General features: G+C 43.7%; 5 protein-coding genes and 1 long non-coding RNA gene across 9 annotated transcripts; 3 read left to right on the plus strand and 3 right to left on the minus strand.

The window, feature by feature from the left end:
• Window positions 1-8: 8 nt before the first annotated feature.
• On the plus strand, window positions 9-1,937 carry npm3 (nucleophosmin/nucleoplasmin, 3). Its single transcript, XM_003964078.3, has 5 exons — window positions 9-192; window positions 369-454; window positions 576-695; window positions 769-862; window positions 1,501-1,937. Exons 1-5 carry the CDS (start codon window positions 120-122, stop codon window positions 1,602-1,604), a joined length of 477 nt encoding a protein of 158 aa, XP_003964127.1. The 5' UTR covers window positions 9-119; the 3' UTR covers window positions 1,605-1,937.
• A 155-nt stretch (window positions 1,938-2,092) lies between these two features.
• Window positions 2,093-7,032, minus strand: sufu (suppressor of fused homolog (Drosophila)). Of its 2 annotated transcripts, none has more exons than XM_029834927.1 (12): window positions 6,656-7,032; window positions 6,215-6,349; window positions 5,835-5,971; window positions 4,948-5,090; window positions 4,694-4,779; window positions 4,425-4,497; window positions 3,986-4,139; window positions 3,749-3,851; window positions 3,437-3,571; window positions 3,172-3,310; window positions 3,022-3,090; window positions 2,093-2,938 (listed from the first exon to the last, which is right to left on the minus strand). In XM_029834927.1, exons 1-12 carry the CDS (start codon window positions 6,802-6,804, stop codon window positions 2,849-2,851), a joined length of 1,413 nt encoding a protein of 470 aa, XP_029690787.1. In that variant the 5' UTR covers window positions 6,805-7,032; the 3' UTR covers window positions 2,093-2,848. The 2 variants fall into 2 exon arrangements, with proteins under 2 accessions (XP_029690787.1, XP_003964128.1); XM_003964079.3 differs by having other exon boundaries at window positions 3,986-4,142; window positions 6,656-7,030.
• A 1,146-nt stretch (window positions 7,033-8,178) lies between these two features.
• On the minus strand, window positions 8,179-9,696 carry LOC115249522 (uncharacterized). The gene is made up of 2 exons (XR_003888201.1): window positions 9,444-9,696; window positions 8,179-9,258 (listed from the first exon to the last, which is right to left on the minus strand). It is a non-coding gene; the product is annotated as an uncharacterized lncRNA (long non-coding RNA).
• A 1,235-nt stretch (window positions 9,697-10,931) lies between these two features.
• mettl18 (methyltransferase 18, RPL3 N3-histidine) lies at window positions 10,932-13,169 on the minus strand. Its single transcript, XM_003964132.3, has 2 exons — window positions 12,759-13,169; window positions 10,932-11,992 (listed from the first exon to the last, which is right to left on the minus strand). The coding sequence occupies exons 1-2, from the start codon at window positions 12,861-12,863 to the stop codon at window positions 11,054-11,056; spliced, it is 1,044 nt and encodes a 347-aa protein (XP_003964181.2). The 5' UTR covers window positions 12,864-13,169; the 3' UTR covers window positions 10,932-11,053.
• Window positions 13,170-13,213: 44 nt separating this feature from the next.
• On the plus strand, window positions 13,214-17,498 carry zdhhc16a (zDHHC palmitoyltransferase 16a). 2 transcript variants are annotated; one of them, XM_003964133.3, is made up of 11 exons: window positions 13,214-13,370; window positions 14,204-14,471; window positions 14,554-14,748; window positions 14,833-14,921; window positions 15,746-15,774; window positions 15,882-16,015; window positions 16,126-16,209; window positions 16,294-16,379; window positions 16,665-16,788; window positions 16,880-16,950; window positions 17,030-17,498. In XM_003964133.3, exons 2-11 carry the CDS (start codon window positions 14,238-14,240, stop codon window positions 17,130-17,132), a joined length of 1,149 nt encoding a protein of 382 aa, XP_003964182.2. In that variant the 5' UTR covers window positions 13,214-13,370; window positions 14,204-14,237; the 3' UTR covers window positions 17,133-17,498. The 2 variants fall into 2 exon arrangements, with proteins under 2 accessions (XP_003964182.2, XP_029690810.1); XM_029834950.1 differs by lacking the exon at window positions 16,126-16,209.
• Window positions 17,499-18,398: 900 nt separating this feature from the next.
• ubtd1a (ubiquitin domain containing 1a) lies at window positions 18,399-24,022 on the plus strand. 2 transcript variants are annotated; one of them, XM_003964134.3, is made up of 5 exons: window positions 18,399-18,550; window positions 18,963-19,049; window positions 21,660-21,887; window positions 22,390-22,575; window positions 22,661-24,022. In XM_003964134.3, exons 1-5 carry the CDS (start codon window positions 18,499-18,501, stop codon window positions 22,873-22,875), a joined length of 768 nt encoding a protein of 255 aa, XP_003964183.2. In that variant the 5' UTR covers window positions 18,399-18,498; the 3' UTR covers window positions 22,876-24,022. The 2 variants fall into 2 exon arrangements, with proteins under 2 accessions (XP_003964183.2, XP_029690837.1); XM_029834977.1 differs by lacking the exons at window positions 18,399-18,550; window positions 18,963-19,049 and adding an exon at window positions 19,076-20,814.
• Window positions 24,023-24,542: the final 520 nt, after the last annotated feature.

Here is a 24,542-nt window from a genome sequence, read left to right on the forward strand (position 1 = left end):
TATCGGCGCATGGTGATGACGTAAAATGACGTATATAGTCTGCGACCTGCTTGTTTCTTCGTTTGACGGGTTCATTTGCCTCCGGATAACATCAAACCGAGATTTAGTTGTCCAACAGAATGTTTTTCCAGGATGAAGAATCGTCGGAAATCGGGCGGCCAGCTCAAACAAAGTTGGAGAGCTTCCTGTTCAGTAAGATCAATTTAAACATTCTATCGCTCCGCCACTGGTGGCTCACACGTGGGGCTCTTCTATGATGGTCCCACAGTGAAGATCCCGCTTTGGTATTTTTTTAAAATCCCCTGATCTTTGTTTATTTGTGTTCATAAAATCGTGAATTTAGGTTTTTCTGTGTTTCTATATTCCAGGCTGTGAACTGTCCTCTAAAGTGCCTTTCTACACTTTCCAAGGAGATGAGGAGGAGGACCTGGAGCATTTCCTTGAGCTCAGAACAGTATGTACATTTACTGTAACTGTCGAGTTTTCAAAAGAGCATTCGCTGCATCGTGTCTGTCAAACCACCGACGCATTTAGGCTACACGCAGCGTAGAAAGATGTTTGATGCTGTTTTGTAGATTTGCCTGGGAGAAGGAGCAAAGGAGGAGAGTAATGTTGTGGAGGTGACGGCCATGAACCACCAGGGAAAGACTATTTCAGTGCCAATCGCCAACCTTCATGTCAGCTGTCTGCCTATGGTACCAACACCCGTTTGTTTTTTTGTTTTTTTTACTTGTTTAAAGGTGATTTTAATGTATCCCCATCCTCCAGGTGAGTCTGGGAGAGTTTGAGCTGAAAGCCCCTGTGACCATAAGGCTGAAGGCTGGGGTAGGACCAGTTAGTGTCAGCGGGTTGCACCTCATAGGTAAGGAACAGTGCTGTCTCACACCACCAGTCAAAGGCTCAGACACACCTTGTCAGTTAATGGTTTTCCACTGAAGGCATCAAAATTGTGAATGAACATGTTTGGAATTCAAAAATAAACAATATAGTCAGCAGTTACTCAAAGATTCATGATGTAGTCCCCTCAAATGGGCTTCCAACAGTTGGGACGGCATTCTCAGGGGTGCTGAGCACTTGGGAGCCCTTTGGCCTTTACTCTGGGGGTCAGGTAGCTGCGGAGGCCTCGTCGTCTGACGCAGCGCTCCATCCCTCCTGCTCGGGTGGCTCTGACACAACCTGGCGGCATGTTTGGGATCATTTTCCAGCTGAAAAATGAACGCTGGTCCAACTGGGTGGGATGGAATGTTGCTGCTGTGGTAGCCGGGCTGGGTCCTTTGAACTCTGCTGAGCTCATCCTCAGCCGCAGAGGTGACTCTCGGTTTTCCTTCATAGCTTTGGGGCCTTCGGTACATTTCGGCAATATTAAGTGATGAAAAAATATTGGGGTGTGTCCAAACTTCACTGGTAATTTACATTAGATCTTTCTTAATATTAGGAAAAGATAAACACCTGCCATTTTATAAAGAAATGACCCTGAAATAAAGGATGCGTCTCGCGCAGCTTCACAGGTTGAAGACTCGGACATGTCCGACGAGGACGAAGCTGATGAGGAAGACGAGGAGATCAGCCCCATTAAACCAGCAAAGAAGAAACAGAAGCAGTGAGCAGAGGAAGTCCGCCGGTGGCCGTAGGGAGCGGCTCGCTGACATTTTTATGGAAGACAACTTTTTGTACCAGAGGTTTCACACATGGAGTTCTTGGTCCACTCGGCATTGGATGATGTTGTGATGCGAAACGTCATGAGACGCCGATGCTCCGTCACCCAAAAATGTGTTCAGCCGCCACTTGATAACGAATTTGCTTCAAGCGGTTCTTGGAAAGTGGACTCAAGGTGTGTTTGTGTGTTCCAAATGGGATGTTTCTGACACTTGTTCTCCATTATCGCGGTTTTCTTGATCCATATTAAAAAAAATGTGAATTTTCTACCTGGATGCAAAGTAAAATTTGTTTTTTTGGTTTACTAATCTCACTTATCACAAGTATGAAAGGATTTTTAATCAATTATCCCCTTTTTGAAGATCTGTCCAGAGCTCGAATCATCACTACTCGTGCAACCAATTTTTTCTGCTCCCTCTTTAAACAGAACAATCAGTTTTCTGTGTAAATAACTACACTTTTTAATGCACTTGGGATTACAATCAGGCAGTTCAATAAAATAGAAAATACCATGAACCATAGCTAAACTTTACATTTGTCACGCTGAATAAAAAAGGAAAATAAAAAGCCGTCACAGTAAAATCCTGCAATTGTTTTCTTGAGTGTTAAATTGGAATGCAATCGCACCTTAAAAAAAAAAAAAGCAGCAGCTTTGATGAGATCAAAGCAGCTGTAGGCAGCATCAAGAGCCAAGAGAGACTCTTCAGTCCTTAAGACTCAAGGCACAGATTTCCCAACAGGTCCTTTCGATGCCAAATACACATTGGTGGTATTTGGATATGATGCACAGGAGTAACGATGTGAAGCGAGGAGTCTCAACAACGCAGACTTTGGAAAGATGACAAACATAAAATGTCCAGCATTTCCACAGAACAGACATGATGGGACGAAGAGGGTCATTGTTGGACATCTGTCTTTTTTAAGGTCAATGGAATAAATTAAAATGAGCAATAAGCCAGTTATTGGGTCATTTCTCAAACACGGTACGTGTTGAGCATACGTGACGGTGCTGAATATTCACGCTGATCATCTACTGGGTTGTTTAGCAAAACGAAGCCTTCAGAGCCTCAGAACGCAGTAACGGCCATCATCTTGAGTGAAAAGGTCTCCTGCTCTCCATCATGGGGGCAACCAGTCTGCGTTCTGACAGGGTCCAGAGATGTGTGGTTGAGCTAGAGAGAGATTCCACATCTCACTGAAGAGGATTATCAAACACAGAGTCTGGTAGTACAGAAATCTTCAGCTTCTTTTCTGGCCAACTGTACTCCTTTGGTAATTTGGTCTGCAAAGAGAGAAGGCAAACAGCTGAAACATATAAGCGATCGCCCAGAAACGCAGCAAAAGTGCAAAACCTTTAACCCTCACCTCATCACGAGTGCCGAGTTCCTGTATATCCCCAAGCATCTGCTCCACAAACTCTTCAGTCAAGAGGATCTTTGCAGACGACGCGTTATTAGACACGTAAAAAAGACCAGCAGCAGCCTGAAGCCGAGGCGTGTGCTATAAAATCAATACCTGAAGCCAGGGCCCGTGGGCTGCATACGGGTGCTCCTCGGTGGCAAAGGCTCCTTCAACCCCCGATGACACAAAGGTGATAGCTGTGTCTCCGTGGATACTTTTGTAAGTGAAGTGTCTCCCGTGGAGCAACCGTCCCCTGGAGACAAACCCAACAGACTTCCATAAATGTACCCTGGAGGAGGAGCTCAGGGAGCGACTACAGAGATGTTGCTGCTCTGACTGAGCTACTCAGGAACTCGTTTCTATGATAAAGGCCGGGTACCGCAGGCAGAGGGGCAGCAGGGTGCCAGACTCTTGGTTAAATTTCAAATGGACGCTCTCCAACTGCCGTGTTCGCACCAGCTCGTGAGGAATAATGGCCGCCGAACTCTCACTCTCCAAACTGTCCTTCCGACTCCTGAGAAACAAAGAAAGTGTCAAGGAAAATGGGACGTGCCAGAAGAAGCAACGTCATCGGGGCCGTTTGCTTTCATACGAGTGACAAATGCAAAACAATTGTGAAGACAGCGCGAAAGTGTGATTTCCTGTATCACCGTTGCCATTGGAGACGACGTCGTGCAGCTCTGGAACTTACTGAGGTCTCTCCTGAATCTGCCTCTGGCTGCTGATGGGGGGGAGCGTTGCTTTGGTGTTGAACTCTAGCCCTTTTTTCAGGGTCTCCCGGATCTGCTCTGTGTCTGTCAACGCACACAAACAAAACCACGAAATTACACCATCGTGCACAACCTGCGCCACGAAACCCGAGCAGCGGTGTAGGCAATGGTGGGGAACTCCCGGTTCCAACAACAGAGCTGACTGGGACGTTCCGCACCTTTTTCCGAAAGCCTCCGTGGCTGCGAGCCGATGCAGATTGAGCGGCTGTCCTCCTCATCCTCCGGTGGACGACTCAGATCGTCCCACACACACTTGGCGCTGACCCCACTCAGGTTGGAGCCCTCCGTCTCAATGCCCTGGTCCACTCTCTCCTGCTTAGATGAGCAAGAAATATATGCAATCATCAACACTAGTTCGAGTGAGGACGCGTTGTGGAAAAACAAGCAAAGGCTGCTGAAAAAGCCCAAAGGGGGGGCACTAAACACGAGAGATAAAAATCAATAATTCAGCACTAATTTCCATTTTATGTCTCTGTAGGAGACAGCAGTTTTTCCTGGTACCGATGACCACGAGTGGCTAAACTTGTAACTAATGAATATCCGGAAAAAACACAATATTTTATTTTATTTTATATGCAGGCGTCATTAAAGCCTTACTTGTAGATGTGGATCAATGTCAAAGATGGTCTCTCCTCTCCTCATATCTGTGATAAGCCAGGGGCCCCCAGCCCTGTGCACACAACAACCACCGACTTCATCCCCAGTTAAAAATCAGCACGATGAATCAAACAAAGCAGAGCACAACTGAATTGGACGGGTGCGACTAATGAACTCAGATGACGATCATACGTGAACAAAAAGAATTATTTGAAAGCACCGCTTGTTATATTCAGCGGTTCCGTTCACGGATGCACTGCTGTACTCACACTCTGACTCCACGCATCAGCTCCAGAATACCCTGCCCGTTCCACTGTTGCGCCGCCTGCAGCTCCTCTGTACACACACCAACAATCTACAGGACACCGTGATGAATTTGACACATGGACTGCATTCGTGTTTTTAACTTTACACATTTAAGCCACGCTCGTGCATGAAACATGTACGGGCTGAACAAAACAATGTCCTGAATAATCTTAATCTTCTGGGGTTGTGCTGTGTTAAAAGACATGTTGGAGCTCACCTGAAGAAAGGCCACTGTGCCAAATGGCGTTTGAATTGGCTGCATTTGAGGGTCCTCGGTGAGCAACATATGCTGGATACGAGACTCGCTGTTGTCGAGTGGACTGTGCCACGACACGTGGTCGCCGCTACAAAACGTGTTTTCTATAAAAAAAAAAATCCCAGTTTGTATTCATTTAAAAAAAATCCTAAATATGTGTTAAGTGTTCCTTCTTTCTTTGTTCAAAAGGAAAATCGTGCAAGGAAAATATGAAAAAAACACACTTTATTTCATATTTAATCCTGCTGGGAAGGTCAGATGAGGACAGCCTGCACTTATTTAAAAGGAAACACAGGGTGAAGATGGCCCAGAGTCAGCATTCATTTAACTCTAACACGGCCCACCCAAGAGCAAATTGAGCACAGCTGGAAGACAGAATGCAGAAAATACCTTTTCTAAACTCCAACGGTGCCTCTCCTCCTAGACACCCTCTCAATCTCTCATTTCTCTCAGCAGTCTTAACCTATTCAACTTGAAATAGGTTGCATGTTCACAACCTAAGCTAACAGTAGTTTCAGGTAAAGAGGAGACAGGGAAGACACATTATCCTGATCAGTGTTTGTCCTCCTCTTTAAAAGATGGCTGGGTAGAAGAAACCAAAGATTGGCTCAATAAAATCCCTCACAGGTAAATCATCTACTAGTCTAGTAACCAAGTGTGACTAAAGGAAACGCAAATCATTGCTAATTAACAGAGCTTTTATCAGTGACAGAAGCCGTACAGAGCTGTGAAATCACCACACTCAGTGTGTCAGGTTTAAACTTTCATTACTTCACACAGATTAACAGTTGCATTTACTCTTAAAATGCTTCATTGTCAACAGCAGCAATCCTGAAACTGAATCTTACCAGACTGGAATACGTAACGAGCCAACCCTTGCATGAGTTCAGCGGGCCAGGTCGGTGGTGCCGTCTCTCCAGCCTCTCTTTTTAATCTAAAAGTCAGCTCAAAGCCAAAGCCGCTTGGTCCATCAGATCCTGTAAATCTGACACGCAAACGAACACACACAGTGGGACACTTGAGGCTTTGTTCCTTTGTGACACATGCATGAGCATTGAGAAAATGACAATGATTGTTATGATTTCCAAAAAGGATCATTTTGCGGCGTGCACGTCAGCAGGGTGGCGACACTCAAGTGGAAAGAGACAATGCAAAATCCAGCTCAGAAATCGAGTATTGTCATTTTCTCAACTCCCATGAAAACAAAGATTCGCCTTTGTGTACTTACTCATGAACCCTGTTATCTCCATACAGATCACTCAGTCCAAAACTGACATAATGCCAGTGTTCTTGGACGTCCTGGGATGGACAGCCGACATTCCTATACATGCTGATATAGTCTAACGGGTCTGGCCCCCCTAACCTGTGGAAAGTAAAGAAAAATGTCCACATTAAAGTGACGTTTTCAATCAACTCGTCAGTAAATCTGCAGAACAAACTTCGCCAGGTGCGTAAACCTCTGTCTCAGAGCAGTTTATCATCGTTAATTCACTGGTATCGTGTGTCTGAGCAAGCAAAATACTGTAAGCATGTATGGAAAATATGCATTATTGATGTAAAAAGCCCAAAGGGTTAGCTTAGCCTAGGCTAGCTACTGGTTAGCCATTGGCTAACGAAATCAGCGCCTTAGGGAATTGTCGGGATGGCAACACAGAAGCGGGGTACTTACCAATATTTAACAATAGCAGTGACTTGCAGGGGATTCGCTTGCTCGGGGTAAAGTCTCCTACATTCCGCATAGATAGCCTGCAGTCCGGGGGGAAACAGCGGTGAAAGCCCATGGGCTTGAGCACCACTGCTAGGCCGTACCTCATCCATGGCAAAGGTTAGAAGAAACCTTTATTTCTCCTTAAAACAAGGTGTGGGGGTATTTTCTTCTACCTACCCCCAGTCCAACGACACTGGGCTAACCCTAAATCATAAGAGCGTGACAGAGTTAATATTTCTCGAGGAAATAAACGTAAAACTCCAACTGCTGTTCCACAGTCAGCGGAACAGCCTGTTGCTCATCCTTTACACTACTCCACAAATCTCGACCACCCATTGGTCGGCTAACGGCGTGACGTCTATGATTGACAGCGCCAACTGGCCAATGAGGACCCGTATTGGACGTATCGCGAACGCCCCCGGAATTCACATCTGTTATAAATTCAACCAAGCTTGATGGAAACAAGTCAGTGTTTTTGTCTTTAAATTCAGAATTAGGATTATTTAACCTTCCTCATTTTTTTAAGGATTCTTTGCGATATAAAGTCTGCTTAGTTAAACCTAATTTTTAGAACTGGATTTGAGAGACTGACTAGCTGTAATATTCTTTATTAATACCATGCCCTGTTTTATTGGGTTATATTAGATTAGATTAGATTAGATTAGATTCAACTTTATTGTTATTGCACATGTACAGGTACAGAGCAACAAAATGCAGTTTAGCATCTAACCAGAAGTGCAAAAGAAGCAGCAAGTAACGAAGAGCAGGTAAATCACTGCAATTTTGCAGAAACTGGAGAGACGCCGGGCCTCGCGATGTGCTCGCGCCGCCATCTTGTTGGCAATCTGTAATAAATTCAACCAAGCTTGATGGAAACAAGTCAGGGCTTTTGTCTTTAAATTCAGAATTAGGATTATTATATATTATATATTATTATGTATTATAGAGGCTGCAAACTGAATCACTAACATCTGGCCCATCCTTAATAGATGACTTGAGGTAGGGCTAAATTTGATTTCCTTGTTGAACTGTTATGTTAATTAGTAATCAGCAGTGGAGATTTTTCTGAATTCCTTGAATAAAAACTATTCATTACACAGTTGCCTCATTTACAGTATAAAACTACAATATGGGAGTGGACCAGCTCTAAATGTAGATTTTTGCCAGTTCTATCGGGTTTCCTGTTGTACAATAATAATCAGTGACATTCCTGAACTGTTCATATTAGATTTGTTGGCTTTGCCCCCTTAGACAGGTGCTTCCTTCTGGTAGAACTGGGGAGGATGTCAGGGAGTTAATGGTTGTCATGGGAGGTTTTAGACAGTGGATGACACATTCTGGAATTTCATTACGTGGCACCAGTTTTATGGGTAACTCTCTCTCCTTGAATGTGGTCACTGACTGAAAGTAATATTAGAGTCACAAAGGAAAATAACTGTTAGTTGTTAATAACTTTATTAAAAACACACGTTATAACAAGTTGCTTCATTTTGACTTTTATTTAAGTGCACATGAACAATATATTCATCATTTTTGACAAACATTTCAGGTGACATGCTGTGAATTCACAATAAACGGCTGGGTTTTCTGTGTGATTAGGGTCGACTGGACAGTACCGAGCCAAAAGAACTGAGCCCATAGATGAAGCATACAAATGTCACCATCTATGGAATTCAGTTCTCATGGCGGAGCACTCTAGAAAATTCAGCCGGATGTTTCCACGCAAACACTGCAAGTTTCATCTGGGTTAACGCAGAACATTTTAGCAAACTGAACAGAATAAAAACAACGTTGAATTATTATTGTTACATATGGGTTTATTGAATACATAGAGCCTTGGGAACGTACAGTAAAGCACCGAAAACAAGAAAATAGAAACCTCCCAAAACCGCCCCTGTTTCTCAAGAACTCTGCAATGCTCATATCATTTTTTTCCCCGTTGGAAAATGAAGTGATGCATCACTACAGTGGAAGCACAAGTCACAACAGCCATGAATCATTCACGTCCTTCAGAAACCGCCAGCCGCTTATGAGGCAGCTCACATAAGTCAAATAAAACCAAAGTGGAAAACAACCATCCTGGTTGAGATTCCGACCTAATGGATGGGATTCTGTGGTTTGACGAGCCCATGGGTGGCTCTGAGGTCATCTGAGGAAACCCTTTGGCCCCAGGAGTCCTGGTCAAAAGTGTTGCTGCGACTGCTGGGCTGATTTAAACACCAGTCACGGCAATAACGCATGAAACATGAATAAAGTGACTTATCAGTTAGTGTTACACACCAGGAAAAGAATTTCGGGACTATTTGATTACCCTCAACCCTCCCAAGCAGGTTTGCCATTAAACTGCCTGTGTTATTTCAGAGGAGCACTTCCTGCATCACAACCCCCCCCCCAGTTTATTCAAGGCCTGGATTTAATATTGACACAGATGGTAGAGTGAATGTTATCCTGGTCTCTACCAGCATTCTTTTAGAATGTGTGTCATCGGTGAACTTACTGAGGGAGGCCACACCTGAACACGTACGGGAAACTTTTCTGGCTGTTGAGTTGGGAAACAGCCAGTTCTGCAGCAGATAAGACAACAAATTTAAAACAGGGGGACCGAGCCTTTTCAACCCCTGATAAAGACCACACAGCTTCAACAGCTGAAAGTTCCCAACTCTCTAGATTTGTATAAGAACATATGAAACTGGGATGGAAATGTGAACCACATACAGTCAAAATGTAACCAGATTACATCTATACTCACCCCTGACATTTACTGAATGTGCGCCCGGCTGTCTGAAAGGCCTCCTGGGACAGTGAGTCCTTCTTTACACTCGCTCTCATCTCAATACAGAAAAACTCTTGCGTCACCTCAGCAGCAAATGTCTCCAAACTGTCTCCGGTTGTCCTGCAATTTCAGCCCACCCTTACCCGTCCCGAGGAGAGATCCACACCAACTGCCAGACATTCAGAGCCCTTAAATACTTCTACCTTTTACATCACCCGTCAGTCTCCCTCCCTCCGTGCTTCTCATATGCTCCCCCCCTTCGGTAAGTCCGACAGTCACTTCCCAGTAAGAAGGAAACAGTGGGAGTGAAACACACGCCCCCTCACAGTGAATCAACACATAATAGTTTCTGAGGAAAACCATCTGACCGGTCCTGCCCCCCCCCCGTTCCCATAAAGTAAGCAAGGGAGAGGCTCTTCTCGAGGAAACAGGAATTCCCCCGCAGAGTGAACAGCTGTCGAGTTGAGGGAGGATGACTAAGTTGTCACAGCGCAAGTTTGCTGTCCCAGGATAAGCAATCAGAAACCGTGTCGAGGCGCTTATCACAGTTTACACAACATGTAAATGGAGGATGTCTACATACAGCGTGGGTGTTAAAATATAGGTGTGTTTGGGTGAATAGTCAATTTCTTAGAACTATGGGTTGCTTTTTTTGGTCTAAGACTTTGCTAATTGTTGCTCATCAGGAGGGTCACATTTTTGCATCACGGGTGTTTAGGCTGTGACTAATTCATGGCGCGTGTTTGTGTAGCTGGAGCGGTTCATTGAGAGAAGGTACTTTTATGAGGCAGCCATCATAAATGGGTTCGTTTTTTGACACCTAAAGCAGGGAAGTAATAGCACAATCACGTTAACTGTGGGGAATTAGAAACAAGGAAAGGATACAATAGTATCTGAGTGAAAACCCTCGTTTCCTCTTTACTGATATATGAGAAAATAGGACTTTGAGTTCTTGTGAACTTCCTCAGGAAAAGCCCTGAGAGTTTAAGCCAGCTGATTTCCTCGATCGGGATAAAACGGGGAATCCACCGAGGGGGACTGTACCCTGTTGTATGTGAATTTACGCGTAAACTTTTTCTGCCTCAGCGGAGCGCTTCAGATTACGTTACTTCACCTGAAGGTAAAAACCAACCCACATCCCAAGGAGCCATCAAGTTACTAAATTAAGAAGTACAGAGAGCCCCGTCATGGATGTGCTTTGATTCCACACTGCACTTTCATGATCCGTCCTTGGGCTGGCGGGATAAGTTGCAATTGACATTTTGGGCCTGTATTTAGAGACAAGCCTGGCTTTCATGCTGCTGTTTAAACACAGGGGAAATCACTCGCAAAGGTCACTGATCCCATTTCCCTTCTTTCGTGCATTTAAATACCTGTAACGGGTCCTTTCAAATGCACTTCATTTACTGGCAGACATTCAAATTTCAATACAGGAAGCAACAAAAGAGCACGCAGGACACGAGACAGCATTTTCTTTTTAATTACAACTCTTTCCTGTCTTATCAGCTACCTGTACAAACAAGTCTCACATACAAACAAGCTAATAAATGAATAATTCATATTAGAAGTATGGCTGCTTTGTCAACCTAAGAACCTTTTGTTATCTTAAAGCGCAGCACCACTACATGTCTCTGAAGGCCCTCTTCCCCGTCCCAGAGGCGATCCAAAGAGAAAATACCCTCCTGCTCCACAAATGTCTCAAACAGGTGCAGCCCACCCCCTACACCAAAGTAGTGGGACTTGGTAGCAAGGTAGACCAGTCCACCTGGTGCCAGCAGCTTTTCAAGCGTCTTGTGTAACACTGGGTAATAATCGATATTATAGATGGTCTCTGAGGTGAGTATGATGTCAAATTTTGGCAGCGGGTCTTCCTTGATAAGCAAATCCAGAAATGTGCTCCAGTCCCCAGAGAAAAATCGACACTTGGTTAGTAGTGGACGCTGGGTCCTGTCTATGCTTCTCTTCTTGGGAGGGGGGGTGTCCTCTTTCAGGTCTTGTTTTGCCTTCATTTTACCACCACCTTTGCCTCTCTCCTCATCATCACTGTCGTCTTCCTCCTCATCTCCGCAGTTTAGAATTACATTTGCCACTGTGAGCTGTTCAATAACTGTACTGTTGTAATCTTGGAAGTGGACTAGCCTGGCTCCTCTCTTCAGAGCCACTATCCCCAACAGCCCTGCACCACAGCCCAAATCCAGAACCGCCTTCCCCGTAAAGGTCTCTCCTTCCTTCTCAATCAGCTCCAGAAGGTCGTAGGTGCACTCCCACACCTTCAGCCCTCCCTCATACACACCAGAGATGAGATCAGACCTCTGCTCAGCAGTGCGAGTCAGAATCTTCTCCTCGTCCTCTCGCTCAGCAGCCGTTCTTTCAAATACTGTCTCGTTGACAAAGTGAAGCGGAGGAAGTGTTCCTATGGTGACGGTTTCAGTGACAGCATCCAAAAGTGGGAAGCCTGGGCCAGGGAGAGGAGAGTGCTCTTTGGCTGGTTTTACCAGCCCCATTTGTGGGACACAATCCCCAGTCTGAAAGATTGAAAGAAAAGATCCTGTTCATGGAAACAATTTGCTGTTACAAAGAGATTAAAATGTCAGACATTTCGCATGCTTCTAATCTGACTAATAGCTCGACTGCTCCTCCCTCAGTATAAACTTCACGAATTCCACAATGACTCTCCAAATGCACGCCTAGATAGCAACAGAATCCCTCACACAGCGATATCTCCTGATTAAATATGTTTATATGCGAATATAAGAGGTTCATGTACAAAATATGCAGAGTGTGATCACCTGATACATGTGAATGGTTCCTACCCTCTTTAAGAATTACATTCACCTGAAATAAAATTGACATCAACCTGATTCAAAATAAACAGTACAGTAGACTCCTCTGTGGTTTAAAGGTAATGACAAGCGTGTATTACATGATTGTGTGCAACATACGAAACTGAGAAAACCCCAGTATTTATTTAGAACCAAAGTGTTATTTGTAATATTTTGCCCTTTCCCATATGTGAGACAATTATAATGTAAAAAGTAGATTGAAATATATACATTTTTTTAAAGTTGCAGTTAACACGTGAATCTACACAAATTCTGTAAAAAAAAAAATTCAAACTGTGTCAATGTAGGGATTCTAGCTCTATAAGTAGAAAGTAAGAGTTTTGCACATTTTTCTGCTATGATATCCTAGGTGAGTTGTGTACCATTATAAACATGCTTTAAAGCATACAGTAGGAGTGTGAGTAACTTTAACCTGCAGTTCGCTGGCTAGCTAACAGTGTTAACTCACAGACTTTGCAGCATTTCCTTTCTTTTTGTTTTGCATCCCATTTCCATCCACGTTCCCTTTCGTTACTGGTGAAATGGGAACATCGAAGTTGAAGCAGAATGACATGACTGACAGTGTTTGCACTGTTACGAAGACGGCAAAATACTCAGAATTTCGGACTACACGACTGTCCGCATGGCTAAAGCGAACCGGCGTGTTCGTGGAAGCGGCGCTGGTGTGTGTGTGGGGTACAAACTACAAACCCCCAGAATTAAATGCAAAAATCAGTGCAAATTCATCAAACGTATTCCAAAGAGTCATTTGGTCACTGGTATGAATCGTAACAAGAAATACGTGAGCAGAAAAATGATCGGTACACTATAATCGCCGGAACAAATGCAACTGGGATTTTGTATTTACTTCCGGGCTCAAAATCCCATGATGCTTTTCGCCGCGCGTTTATCTCATGCGCAGTAGCTCAAATCAAGATTCCAGCTCTGTTAACTGTCACTGAAGGTCCCTGATCCCGCTCGTCCTCGCCACTACGTTCCAATAATCTTGCTTTTGTCTTCCGTTTGAAAATGTCGACGGGGGTTTTGGTTTCCACAGCGTTGCTTCTGCCTCCATAAAACAGTGAGTATTCATGAAGAACAATAATCTCGACTGTGATTTCCACTAGTAGCTACATTTAGCAGGTGTCTGACCAGCAACACACTGTCTGACAGACCAACAAAAGGGATTTGGGAGCATTAGGATTGTATGAGGCTGTGCAGACAGCAGAGCGATGTGTATCGGTACGAAACCCGCAGAGGGCTTTTGGGGTTTGCGAGGAAGCGTTTGCTTTATTTGCCTTGTGAGAAGCCTGACTTAAGGCGAACCTAAATCTAAATGCTGCAACAGAAAACCATTCAGACCACTGCTCCGAACCACCTGCAAGACTCCACCCTGCCTGGAATGCAGCAAAGCAAGATGCTCTGACTCGCTGATCCGCAAACTGCAGGAGGATGAATGCCATTAATCACCTTCATTCATATCATAGAAGGTTTTTCTACAATTGGATGTATTTTGCAAGGACTTACTGCAAATACTTGGTACTAATGCAGCCAGGCTGCAGCTCATATTACAGGTGTAGCAACAGCTGGAGGAAACAGCCAGTTACAAAGGTGACTAAGGACCACAAAAACACACGAGAATTAACCTTAGCCAAAACAAACACACCAAGGAACAACTAGTAAGTATGCCAAGCATCTATAAAGGTTTTGTCTGGTAATCTTTGATGTGATGGAAGATAAGTTACAAAAATACTTAAAACAATTATCAGCTGTATCATCACTGCAGTGGTGACGAATATTATCATTTATTGCATGTTTAATCCCCCCCTATTGACTGCCTATACACATATTTTAAACCTCCATCTCCCAGAAAGCTGTAACTATTTATTTTGTGTTCTCTTTTCATTGTTACAGGTGTTTATGTGCAGGTGTGTGTCACAGATGCAGGATGCGCTGTTGTCCCAGTTCCGTGCTCCAACCACTGCGCTGTGTGCGGCTCCGGCCATGCATCAGGAAAGCAAGGAGCAGACTGCCTCTCCGGATTAGAGAACTCTTCACTTACATAAGTGTGCTGGTCCATTCGCTTTATTTCAACTCCCTCACGGACTCCGATGTGGTTTTTGACTCAGTATTTGAACCGGTGTTCTTGACGGTGGATTACATCACTCGCTGGTTCGGAACGGTGTGTATCTGTTTCTGCGGTTGAAGTGATGGCAGAAAGTGTCGCTTTACATCTTTGAGCGTCCCTTGTTTTTCTTTGGCAGGTGTTTGTTTGTCTGGTGGTCTTTCTGACCAGCTCCATCCTTGCCATAGCTTATGCTGTTCTGCTGCCTCTCATCCTCAACACATACTCCCCAGCCTGGATTGTTTGGCACGTCTTTTATGGACACTGGAACCTCATCATGATTGCGTTCCACTATTACAAGGCTGCCAAGACTTCCCCGGGATACCTCCCTCTAGTAAAATAATTATTACACCATTATGTGTATTTAAAGCCTGAATTAAACATGAGTTGTAGTTAATTCAGTTAAATGTCCTCCCAGGAAAGAAATAGCAGCCCATTTGTGTCAGTCTGCAAAAAGTGCATCATGCCCAAACCAGCAAGAACCCACCATTGCGGCATCTGTAATACGTGAGTGTTTTTATGTCTTTTTAATGGTGTACTAGGGTAATCAGATGTGTTAATATTATAATGGACACACAGCTTTTGTCCGACTCAGATTTCCTCTGCTGTCTTGACTACATAATAACTGAAGTATAAAAGGAAAATTCACAACAAATCAGCCATAAGTGGATTTATTTATCTGGTTTTCCAAATCTATAGATATTTACACTCATGCAATGGACCCTTAGTTTGTTAGGAACCTTTATTAAATAATAGTTACAATCAGTAACTATTATTTAGATAGTTCTCCAATTCTCCCTAAATCGCACGAGTTTTATATTAATGTTTTCGTCTTGCCAGGTGTGTTGGAAGTGCTAGAAGGGAGGAAATTACTCCAAATTGGAGAGACAGGATTTCAATCTCTTTTAAGACTTCTAATGATCTTTTGACTGTTTTCTAGATGCCATGGTTAGCACAGATGCTTTAGTTACCACAGTACGGGCTTCACCAGCCCAAAACATGCTCATTAGGGTGACTGGAGAATATAAATTGCCCACATGTGCGTGAATGGCGTTTGTGTCCTGAGTTGAATTGGTGGTGTCTCCAGGGTGTATTCATGTCTCTGCCCAGGAGACTCCTGGGATAGATTCCAGCATCTCCCTGACCCTGGAATAAGCAAATGTTTGAAAAGAAAAAGGATAAATCTCCAGGCAGCCTATTCTCTGTATTGTGTGAAAGAAAATCAATGAAAAATGACCCTGAATGCTGATTTTTTTTAAAAATTAGAATGGCCTAAATACTAAAAACCAGCACGCATCATCGTGTGTAAACATTTTGTTTCTTTTCTGCAGGTGCATTCTGAAAATGGACCATCATTGTCGTATCCTTTGTGCTCACAAATACCCACCATTTTAACAGGAATTGGGTAAAATGACACTGGAAAGACGAGATGGAAGCTTTATTTTTCCCTTAATGCGAGCCCGCCAGCCTGGTTGAATAACTGCGTGGGTCACTTTAACCATCGCTACTTCTTTTCCTTCTGCCTCTTCATGACCTTGGGCTGTGTTTACTGCAGCATCAGTGGTAGAAACCTCTTCCTGGATGCCTACAATGCTCTGGAGGTGAGTTCCACAGCCTGCTGTAATGCTGGGCTGCTTTGTCCCTCTGGGTCGACTGTCGCGGGTTCCCCGTCTTTAACACTGGGCTCTTTTTCTGGGGGCTGTCCCATCAGCGCTTTAAACACCTGGATGTGGAAAAGCCAGGGGTTCCTGTAACAGGGATGGGAGTCCTTTTAGGTCTCGTTCCCACTGGCCAGGTACTCTTTCAATGTGACGCAAAAGCACCTTTGCCCATTAAGAGATTTGATGCCGATTCAGTCATGTGTTATTCTGCCTTTTAGACCAGCTATCAAACGCCAGCGCCTCCGTACACATTTAGGGATAAGATGACTCATAAGAGCATCATCTACATGTGGGTGCTCACCAGGTAAGATATGCTTGTCGTGCTGCAACCTGTCCTACATGGGACCGAGCGGTGATTCAGAGTATTTGCATATAGCACGTTCACACGAAACTGAACAAGGATTTGTTTTGGACAATTCATGATTCAACCGACTGATGTTTGAGGCCTGTTACTACTGTTTAATAATGACAGCAAGCATTTAACCAGAAAATAATAGGTCTGTGTAATTTAGTTTTATTGTATTAGTGGAGAACAGACTGCCTCGTCGCATTTTTAGTGGATTTATTTGTCATTATTATTTCTTTGCAGCACAGTGGGAGTGGCTCTGGGAGCACTGACTTTCTGGCATGCCGTTCTCATATCCCGAGGAGAAACCAGCATAGAGAGACACATTAACAAAAAAGAAACTAAGAGGATGGCAAATCGAGGGAGGGTGAGACTTTTTAATGAATTTAAAGTGTAATGACTGGAGGGTTGACAGGAGGGGTGTTGATCTTGATGACGGTGTTTTGCTGCTCTGCCAGGTTTTCCGAAACCCTTATAACTACGGCAGGCTGAATAACTGGAAAGTCTTTCTGGGTGTGGAAAAGAGAAGGTGTGTCTCTTTGGTGTTTGGACTGTTAATTTTGCTTTGTACTTGTTGCTGACTAATTTGGCTCGACTTTTGTCTCCAGCCACTGGGTGACACGCGTTCTCCTTCCCTCTGGACACACCCCATACGGTGATGGTAGAACATGGGAGGTTTTCCCAACGAAAAAGGATTTCATCTCTGTATGACAGACTCTGCTCAGGCCAGAATACAACCGCTGCCGTTTCTAAACCGCGCTGGTCATTTGACCTGGTTGGCTTTAAGGATCCAGGCTCAGAGGCTCCAGAAACCTGGATAATGGGCTCGTCCTCACCTTCAATACCTCAAAACTGTAGCACTGGCTGGTAGCTCAGCAGAATACTCCTTCAAATGATTTGCTCTTTTTATGGGCTTTACCTGAACTCTCAAATGGCTCCATATTTTTATATGCCACATTCTCTGACAGTATTTGACTCCTTAAGCATTATTTTTAAATACATGTTTTACTCTGCCATGTTATTTATGTGTATTTTGTATATTCACACTTAATAAATCTATGAATTTCTTTATTTAAATAGTCTATCTATCTAATTTTCCCTTGTGGGTTTGCAGAGAGGCTCCTGGAGCCTATCCTAGCCCCATAACTCAGCTCATCGCAGGGCGTTTTGCTGTAAAATAGGTGATTGGAAGAATGTAATTCAAAAGTGTGATGATATTTAGTGAAATCGGCAAAGTTGGTTATGAGAACAAAACACCACCTTCTTATTTGCAACGTTTAACCTTGGGGAAAAAATTCTGGACTGATTAATATGTTCCAAAATTAATACCTTGTATTATGACAAGGTAGAACGTGTACTGTAAGTGCTGATTAATATAATATCACATCTTTTGCCCATAGTAAATATTTCAGGAGAGTATTTTACCCTTGCCATTGCACTGCCATGGAGTTCTAGCATATCTAATGTATAAATACTGCAGTAAAATAAAAACTAAACTGGTCTTACCATCGTAACAAACATGCCTCGGGTGAACACCCTTGTTCTGTTAGACTGTGGGGCATGAAAAAGGTATTTTAATTTTTTAAAAAGCATGAAAATAGTAAATGTTAAGGAACGCAATGAAGTATCAAACCAGACCATCATTCCAACCAGGATGTGTGCGATGTGTCTGAACAGAGAGTAACAACAAATAAATAAATACATAGCTTTTGCACGCATAAACACCTGAAACACATGATTAACATTTCCTGAAAATATAATTCAATTCTCTCCTTTAACTGAGTTATTTTGCAGACAGACAGACACTCAGACAGACAGACAGACAGACAGACAGGCCTAATAGGCTGTCTCTTCCCCTCGTGCGCTCGTCAACGTGAGGGCGGGGCGGGGCCAGGGGAGGGCGGGGCCAGGGGAGGGCGGGGCGGGGCCCAACGTTGACGTAGCTCAACGGTTGAGCCCAACCCTCCATCTGCATACCGCAGTCAGGGGCTCCTCCAGGCTCGTTACAGCCCGTCAAATCTCCTGCTGACCATCGCATCAGGACCAGGGAAGCGTCCGCCAACATTGCAAGTTTCGGATGTGGCGAGCAAACTGCAGACGAATGCATAATTTAGCAGACTGGATCTCCGGTAGGTTAAAATTAATGCGAGCGGGTTCCGTTTAAAAAATATATATTAAAAAATTGTTCTCTTTAAATAGAAGTCTGTGGTCAGTGCGATTGTCACAGGACGACGCGTCCCTGTCCTACCTTAGAAACACGTGACGTTAACTTTCATCGCGAATATAAGTAAAAACTTTATTTATAAGGTCAAATTGGAGCAGCCCGAGGCTCATTGTGGCGCGTGTCCCGGTCAGCTGTCAGTACACGTGACGTAAACATGCCAGCTTGTGTGACCTCACAGGACCGAGAAGTGCTGAGCTGTCACTATCATCCGATGATGCTTTTCATATAAAGCACCCAAACAAGGGTCCCTTTAAAAAACAATAATAGCTTTTATGCGTAACGTGCCTGACGGTTTTTGTCCTCCTTGTGTGATGTAGGGACAGTGATGGGGGGCTGTGTGGGAAGGAGTAGGATGGACGTGCAAGGGAGTGACCGAAGAGCGACTCAGAGCAAAAAACGTGGAGGTAAGCGGCTGGGACACTAGTTTTACACCCAGGTTTTATTTCTGAGACACATCAGACCGACCGGCTGCCGCTGAATCATGTTTTATTACCCTGGAACACGTTGAGCGTGTGCATGGGGCGTGTGCGGGCATTTATTACAGCGAAAGGATGAAGCTTTAACACTTCATGCATTTATGATGACGTGGGTTGATAGCTGTATTTGTGGCTGCGTTGCGGCTGCACGGACATCTTCCCCCGTCTGACAGCTCTGCATCTCAGCCGCCCAGGATGAGCCCGGCGTCTAATCTGAGCTGATGCCCTGTTCCGACAGGACAGCGTTTTATATAAACACCGTCAATCCGTTCCCTACTACACAGGCGACTGAGCCCTCACAAGCTGTGCTGCTCTGCATTATGTATGGAGCAGCAGCAGCGGGCAGCACCTTTGTGGGGAGCTTAAGTTCGGTGCATGTTTGCCTTATGCAAAAAGAAATCGGCTGTGAATAAGTTCCATTTCTTTGAATCTTTGCAGAATAACTCTTTAATGATTTTTTAAATGGAAAGGTGATAACGGGTCGAGGGAGATCTCGATACATTTTGGTGACTTTGAGCTTTGATCTTGTTCGGCTGAGCCTCTCAAAGCCGAGTGCTCGTTTGGATCAGAGGGAGGAAAGACAGTTATGACAAGAAAATAGGTTTATTTGAGTGGACAAAGCTCTACAGAGCTCTGGGTTCTAGAGCTTTCAGTGAGCACAGTCAGATCAGGAAGAAGCCCCAACAGCATGTGTGCATCTTACTTATTCTCTGGGGGGGCAGAGCTTCCTCTTTACTCCTTATCTCACAGAATATATTGTTGGTCACGAGGTGTAGCTATCTAGGGTTTTTCCACTAATTCTCATTCCGTTCTTCTCCTCCTTGTTGACTTCGTCACAAAAATTCTGAAACCTTATTCAGTAGCTTCACAGGAGTCCTTGGTCAACTGTCAGGGACTTTAGTCACGTACACTAGTCAAATGATGGTTTAGGCTAATATAAAACATAACACTAACTGTTAACTCAGTAATAAAGTAATGTTAAATGCAAAGAAAAAACAAATTTCCAAAGATCACAGCCAAGGGGCACCGATCTTAAAGCAACCTCGCCAACCTAAGTTATGTTTTACTACTGCCTGTAATATATTCTATACTATGGGTGTTAGTTGCAGTATGTGGGGAATTACATGCTTGTTTTGGAAACGTGTTATCTCAGAGATCTATGTATCATTTATACTCTTTCTTTTTTTACCTTCACCTTTGGAAATAGAAGGTCTTTCTTTCGTCCTATAAATAGAGCCTAACTGTTTGCCAGGTTTTCTGTCCAGGTAATAGGTTTAGCATGTTGGTTTTTCTCTCCTGTCTCTAAATAGTTGATAGGATTAGACCTGTTGTGCAGTTCATGCTGCCTCCAAACTAACCGAAGCTGCTTCCATGAACTGAGCTCCAGATATTCTGGAGCCGTTATTATTAGAGCAGGTAAGAGGAAGAGGCGTTGTCACCTCCCAGCATCAGTGGCGCCACGCTTTAGCGAGGAGAAGCAGATCAGTTGTCTGTCGCTTCATCTGTCATCCGCGAACTGGGTTAACACAGACGGCTGACCTCTTCCTGAGAAAGACCCCGTGTAGCTCATTAATGCAGACTTTAAAGTGACCTACACTCAAGCTAAAGGAACAGGCAGCGATGGGGGTTCCAAACTCCAGGGAATACAACTACTATCACACTCCGAACTCACCTTTGAGGATTTTAATGAAGAGTAAGTGCAGCCTTTTGTGTAGTTTGACAAGAATTCCTTTGGTACATATCTCCTCTGTGTTTCCAATAACCAACGTTGGGTTGATTTGTTTCTCTTACCCTAAGGGTAACTATATTGAATTCATTGTGCTTTGTATAAATCAGGTGTATTTTTACCCACGATTTCAGATGACACTAACAGCCTTTTATAGTAGTATAACATGACATAACATGAAAAATAACAATCTGTGTTTGCAGAAATAAAGTAATGAAAACAGGAAATGTCTTTTTTAAAGTTGTTTTGTGGGTTTTTTGTCCATTCATATGTGACTTTAAGGCTGCGTTTGTTCTCCAGCATTTTTAACTGACTTTCATTGGCCAAAGACTGCTCATCTGTCCTACTAATACCTTATGGGATAGGAGATAAATCCTGTTATGTGGAACCTGATTACTGCCCATAATCTACTAGCCTGTGTGTGTGTGTGTGTGTGTGCACGCATGTGCATATCAGTGCACATGTAGACTAAGCACTGCAATAACCCACCATACACCAATAATCCCAAACTATAAATAATCACTTTGCTTTATTCTCTCTGCGAATCACGTCAAATTTGAGGGGACAGTGAATAGCGTATATCACATATAGGTGTGAGGGTCGTTGTCTTGCTCGTGGTTTTAACTTGCTTAATTTCTCTGTAGCTCAGGGAATTTTAGGACTCGGAGTGTAATAGGATTAATCTTTCGGCCGTATCAGAGATCCCTGACGTTTACGTTACTATTCCGCCTTCTTACACACATTACAGGGGGCATCGATTGCAAAGGTGCAATCCTGATCCTGATCAGTTTTTAAAAAATATTTTCATCTAGGACGAAACGAGCCTCTCAAGAAGGAGCGTCCAAAGTGGAAGAGCCAGTACCCGATGACGGAGGGCCAGCTGAGGAGTAAGAGGGATGAATTCTGGGATACGGCTCCGGCTTTTGATGGACGGAAGGAGATCTGGGACGCACTCAGAGCGGCAGCCCTGGCTGCAGAGTGCAACGATCTGGAGCTGGCTCAGGCTATCGTGGATGGAGCCTGTATCACTCTGCCACATGGTATGGAGCCACCCAAACACACACACACACACACACACACACACACACACACACACACACACACACGCACACGCACACACACACACAGGCATGTGCTTCCACTGAATATAACCCCTAAGCTGTCAATGTTGTGCATCTTCCAGCACAAATACGCCTCTTTAATCATTCTGAGGATGATGGACTGGTTGTTCCGAGATTACTGCTGGAATAGTTACATAATTGTCACAGCAGTGCGTGACCGCTGCAGATGGATTTATGTCCAAAAAGTCATAGCAGAGAAAACAGATGCAGGGGGGCGAAAAGAGACTTAGATGACTTGTTTTCAGATTAAAAAGACTCAATGAGTTGGAAAAGTGCTGTTTTTATTGGTCTAAATTCTTTTCTGTGGACAATTTGGCCTGGTCACGAGGAGTCAGAGCGTTGTTTCAGAGTCAAAGTCAGTGTTGTGACTGGATGTGGGCAGAACTGACCCATTTGTCTGTTGTCTTCCCCACATCTTCAGGCTCTCTCACAGAGAGTTACGACGAACTGGGCAACCGTTACCAGCTCCCCGTGTACACTTTATCCCCACCTGTCAATCTAATCACCGAGTCGCCCAGTGAGACCAAAGGTTCCGCGTCAGCACAGAAACAAGCCCAGCCTCCTCCGTGCAGGCAAGAGTTCCAGCTGCGCGTGCGACTGTCCACAGGTGAGAGGACGACACCTAAATAATAGGACATTTCATATTAAGCAGCACTTTTCACGTCCTCTTTTTGCTCATGTCGGGTTCTCAGGAAAAGACGTGCATATGGCCGCCAGCATGGCAGATTCCATCGGCCAGCTCAAGAAACAGCTGGAGGAACAGGAGGACATTGACGTGTCCTGCCAGAGGTGGTTCTTTTCTGGGAAGCTCCTGACTGACAAGACTCACCTGCAGGACACCAAGATCCAAAAGGACTTTATGGTCCAAGTGATTGTGAATACAAACACACCAGTTGTGGCTAAGTGAGAACAGGGGAGAAACATTACGGACACATCAGAGTGGTGCAGGTGTAGGGCTTAGGTTTTTTCCAGTTGGTATTACTGAAAAGTGAAATTTGTGTAATTTTTACCTCCGCCAAGGAGGTTACGTAACAGACGCCGTTTGTTTTTTCTTCTTCTAGCAAAATGACTGAAAACAAAAACAGATTTTAATGAAATTTCCAGGAAATGTTCCTAACGGGGCAACGAAGAACTTGTTATTTTTGGGTGAGGTTCCATACTTCCAACTATCAATATCTTCCAAATATCAAAGCCGAGGGACTTTGATCAAAAAGAACCTACTATGTTATGTAACCTTGTATCACTACTGCCTGTATATATTCTATACTATGGGTTTGGGTCACTCCCCACATGTGTAGAAATGACCTCTTTGGCGGAGGTTGGCGCTCTCTGAGCGCTTTTTTTCTAGTTTATATATATTTTTGCTTTTTTATGGCTCCTTTTTGTATTTCTTTCCCTGTTTTCCTAAAAAAAACCTCTTAAAAAGCACTGAAACTCTTTAGATTAAAGGCACTCCTAAGATGCACATCCTCACGTTTGTCAATGTGTGTGTGTGGACATCACAGCTCAAATGTTTACACAGATCTGTCCTCGTTGTCACGTCTGTTCCTTTTTGTGTTTTTTCTTAGTTTTTTTTTGATGAAGTGGCGACGGTCCACCAGGGAAAAGGAAAATCCATGCAGTCTTTTGTCTTTTATAAAGATTTTTGTTGTGCAGTTGTGAAAAGCAAGGTGTGGATGACAGAAAATTGACAGATCCGGAAAAAATGTAAATAAGAGATCCCATGTGTATTCACTCATGTATATGTGCTCACTCTAGGTCAATTAATTCACAAGTTAAAAATCATGGCATGGAATGTAAGAAAGACATCCTCAAAGGAAGTAAAACAGGTTCTGGCTTCTGTAAATGACTTATTTCATCATTCCATATTAAATCTCTCTGTATTTGAAAAATAACCGAAAATATTGTGAAATCAGATTTTTTCCCCTGATTCCTAGAAACTCCGACTCAAATATTAAGAAAGGTTTCAAATTTACAATTTATCATACGCAGTGATGTACGATTGAGAGGATACATCGTGAAACTGTACTAATAAACAGAATATTATGCAGGTGTGTTCATGGCATGTGTGTCTTTTCTCATGTTAATTGGATTTGATGACTATTTCGGAGCTCTTTTTCTCTTGGGTCGGCTTCTGAAGAAAAGAGAAGGCCTATGGCAAACAGCTGGAGTAACAGGAGGACATTGATGTGTCCCATATAGCTCTTATCTGGGAAGCTTCTGACTGACCTGCTGAACAAGTAATTGTGAATATAAACACACCAGTTATGACTAAGAAGTGACTGTCAGGGAGAAACATCACAGGCAAATCAGAGAGTGGTGGACGTGTAGAAATTTTAAAAAGTGCTGAGTCCGGCACATATAGGATTTGCAGGCAGTGAACTAGCGGATAGGTGTGCCAAGAGTGCCATAAGATAGGAACAAATATCAAAGTCTGTAGCATACAGTAAAGCTCAGAATAAAAGTATTGTCAAGTCAGAAATGTAGAAGGAATGTCAGAAGCATTGGGACAGAGAGAGCAACGGTTAGCTGTTTTATAATATACAAAAAGGATAAAATGAGAGAAAACTACAA

Source organism: Takifugu rubripes, chromosome 4 (genome assembly GCF_901000725.2).
Source record: "Takifugu rubripes chromosome 4, fTakRub1.2, whole genome shotgun sequence".
Taxonomy (NCBI): Eukaryota; Metazoa; Chordata; class Actinopteri; order Tetraodontiformes; family Tetraodontidae; genus Takifugu; species Takifugu rubripes.

Bases quoted from the DNA above. Each gene is read 5' to 3' on its own strand.
- npm3 (XM_003964078.3), top strand. From the start codon at position 120: ATGTTTTTCCAGGATGAAGAATCGTCGGAAATCGGGCGGCCAGCTCAA. The intron at 193-368 runs GTAAGATCAATT...TCTATATTCCAG, and splicing joins GTTGGAGAGCTTCCTGTTCA to GCTGTGAACTGTCCTCTAAA. The intron at 696-768 runs GTACCAACACCC...CCCATCCTCCAG, and splicing joins ATGTCAGCTGTCTGCCTATG to GTGAGTCTGGGAGAGTTTGA.
- sufu (XM_003964079.3), bottom strand. From the start codon at position 6,804: ATGGATGAGGTACGGCCTAGCAGTGGTGCTCAAGCCCATGGGCTTTCA. The intron at 4,780-4,947 runs GTGAGCTCCAAC...GGTGTCCTGTAG, and splicing joins GCACAGTGGCCTTTCTTCAG to ATTGTTGGTGTGTGTACAGA. The intron at 3,311-3,436 runs GTACCCGGCCTT...GTTTGTCTCCAG, and splicing joins CTGCTGCCCCTCTGCCTGCG to GGGACGGTTGCTCCACGGGA.
- mettl18 (XM_003964132.3), bottom strand. From the start codon at position 12,863: ATGTCATTCTGCTTCAACTTCGATGTTCCCATTTCACCAGTAACGAAA. The intron at 11,993-12,758 runs GTGAGTTAACAC...TCAATCTTTCAG, and splicing joins AAGGAAATGCTGCAAAGTCT to ACTGGGGATTGTGTCCCACA.
- zdhhc16a (XM_003964133.3), top strand. From the start codon at position 14,238: ATGCGCTGTTGTCCCAGTTCCGTGCTCCAACCACTGCGCTGTGTGCGG. The intron at 14,922-15,745 runs GTGAGTGTTTTT...TCTTTTCTGCAG, and splicing joins CATTGCGGCATCTGTAATAC to GTGCATTCTGAAAATGGACC. The intron at 16,016-16,125 runs GTGAGTTCCACA...CTGTCCCATCAG, and splicing joins ATGCCTACAATGCTCTGGAG to CGCTTTAAACACCTGGATGT.
- ubtd1a (XM_003964134.3), top strand. From the start codon at position 18,499: ATGTGGCGAGCAAACTGCAGACGAATGCATAATTTAGCAGACTGGATC. The intron at 19,050-21,659 runs GTAAGCGGCTGG...ATTTTCATCTAG, and splicing joins TCAGAGCAAAAAACGTGGAG to GACGAAACGAGCCTCTCAAG. The intron at 22,576-22,660 runs GTGAGAGGACGA...TCGGGTTCTCAG, and splicing joins GCGCGTGCGACTGTCCACAG to GAAAAGACGTGCATATGGCC.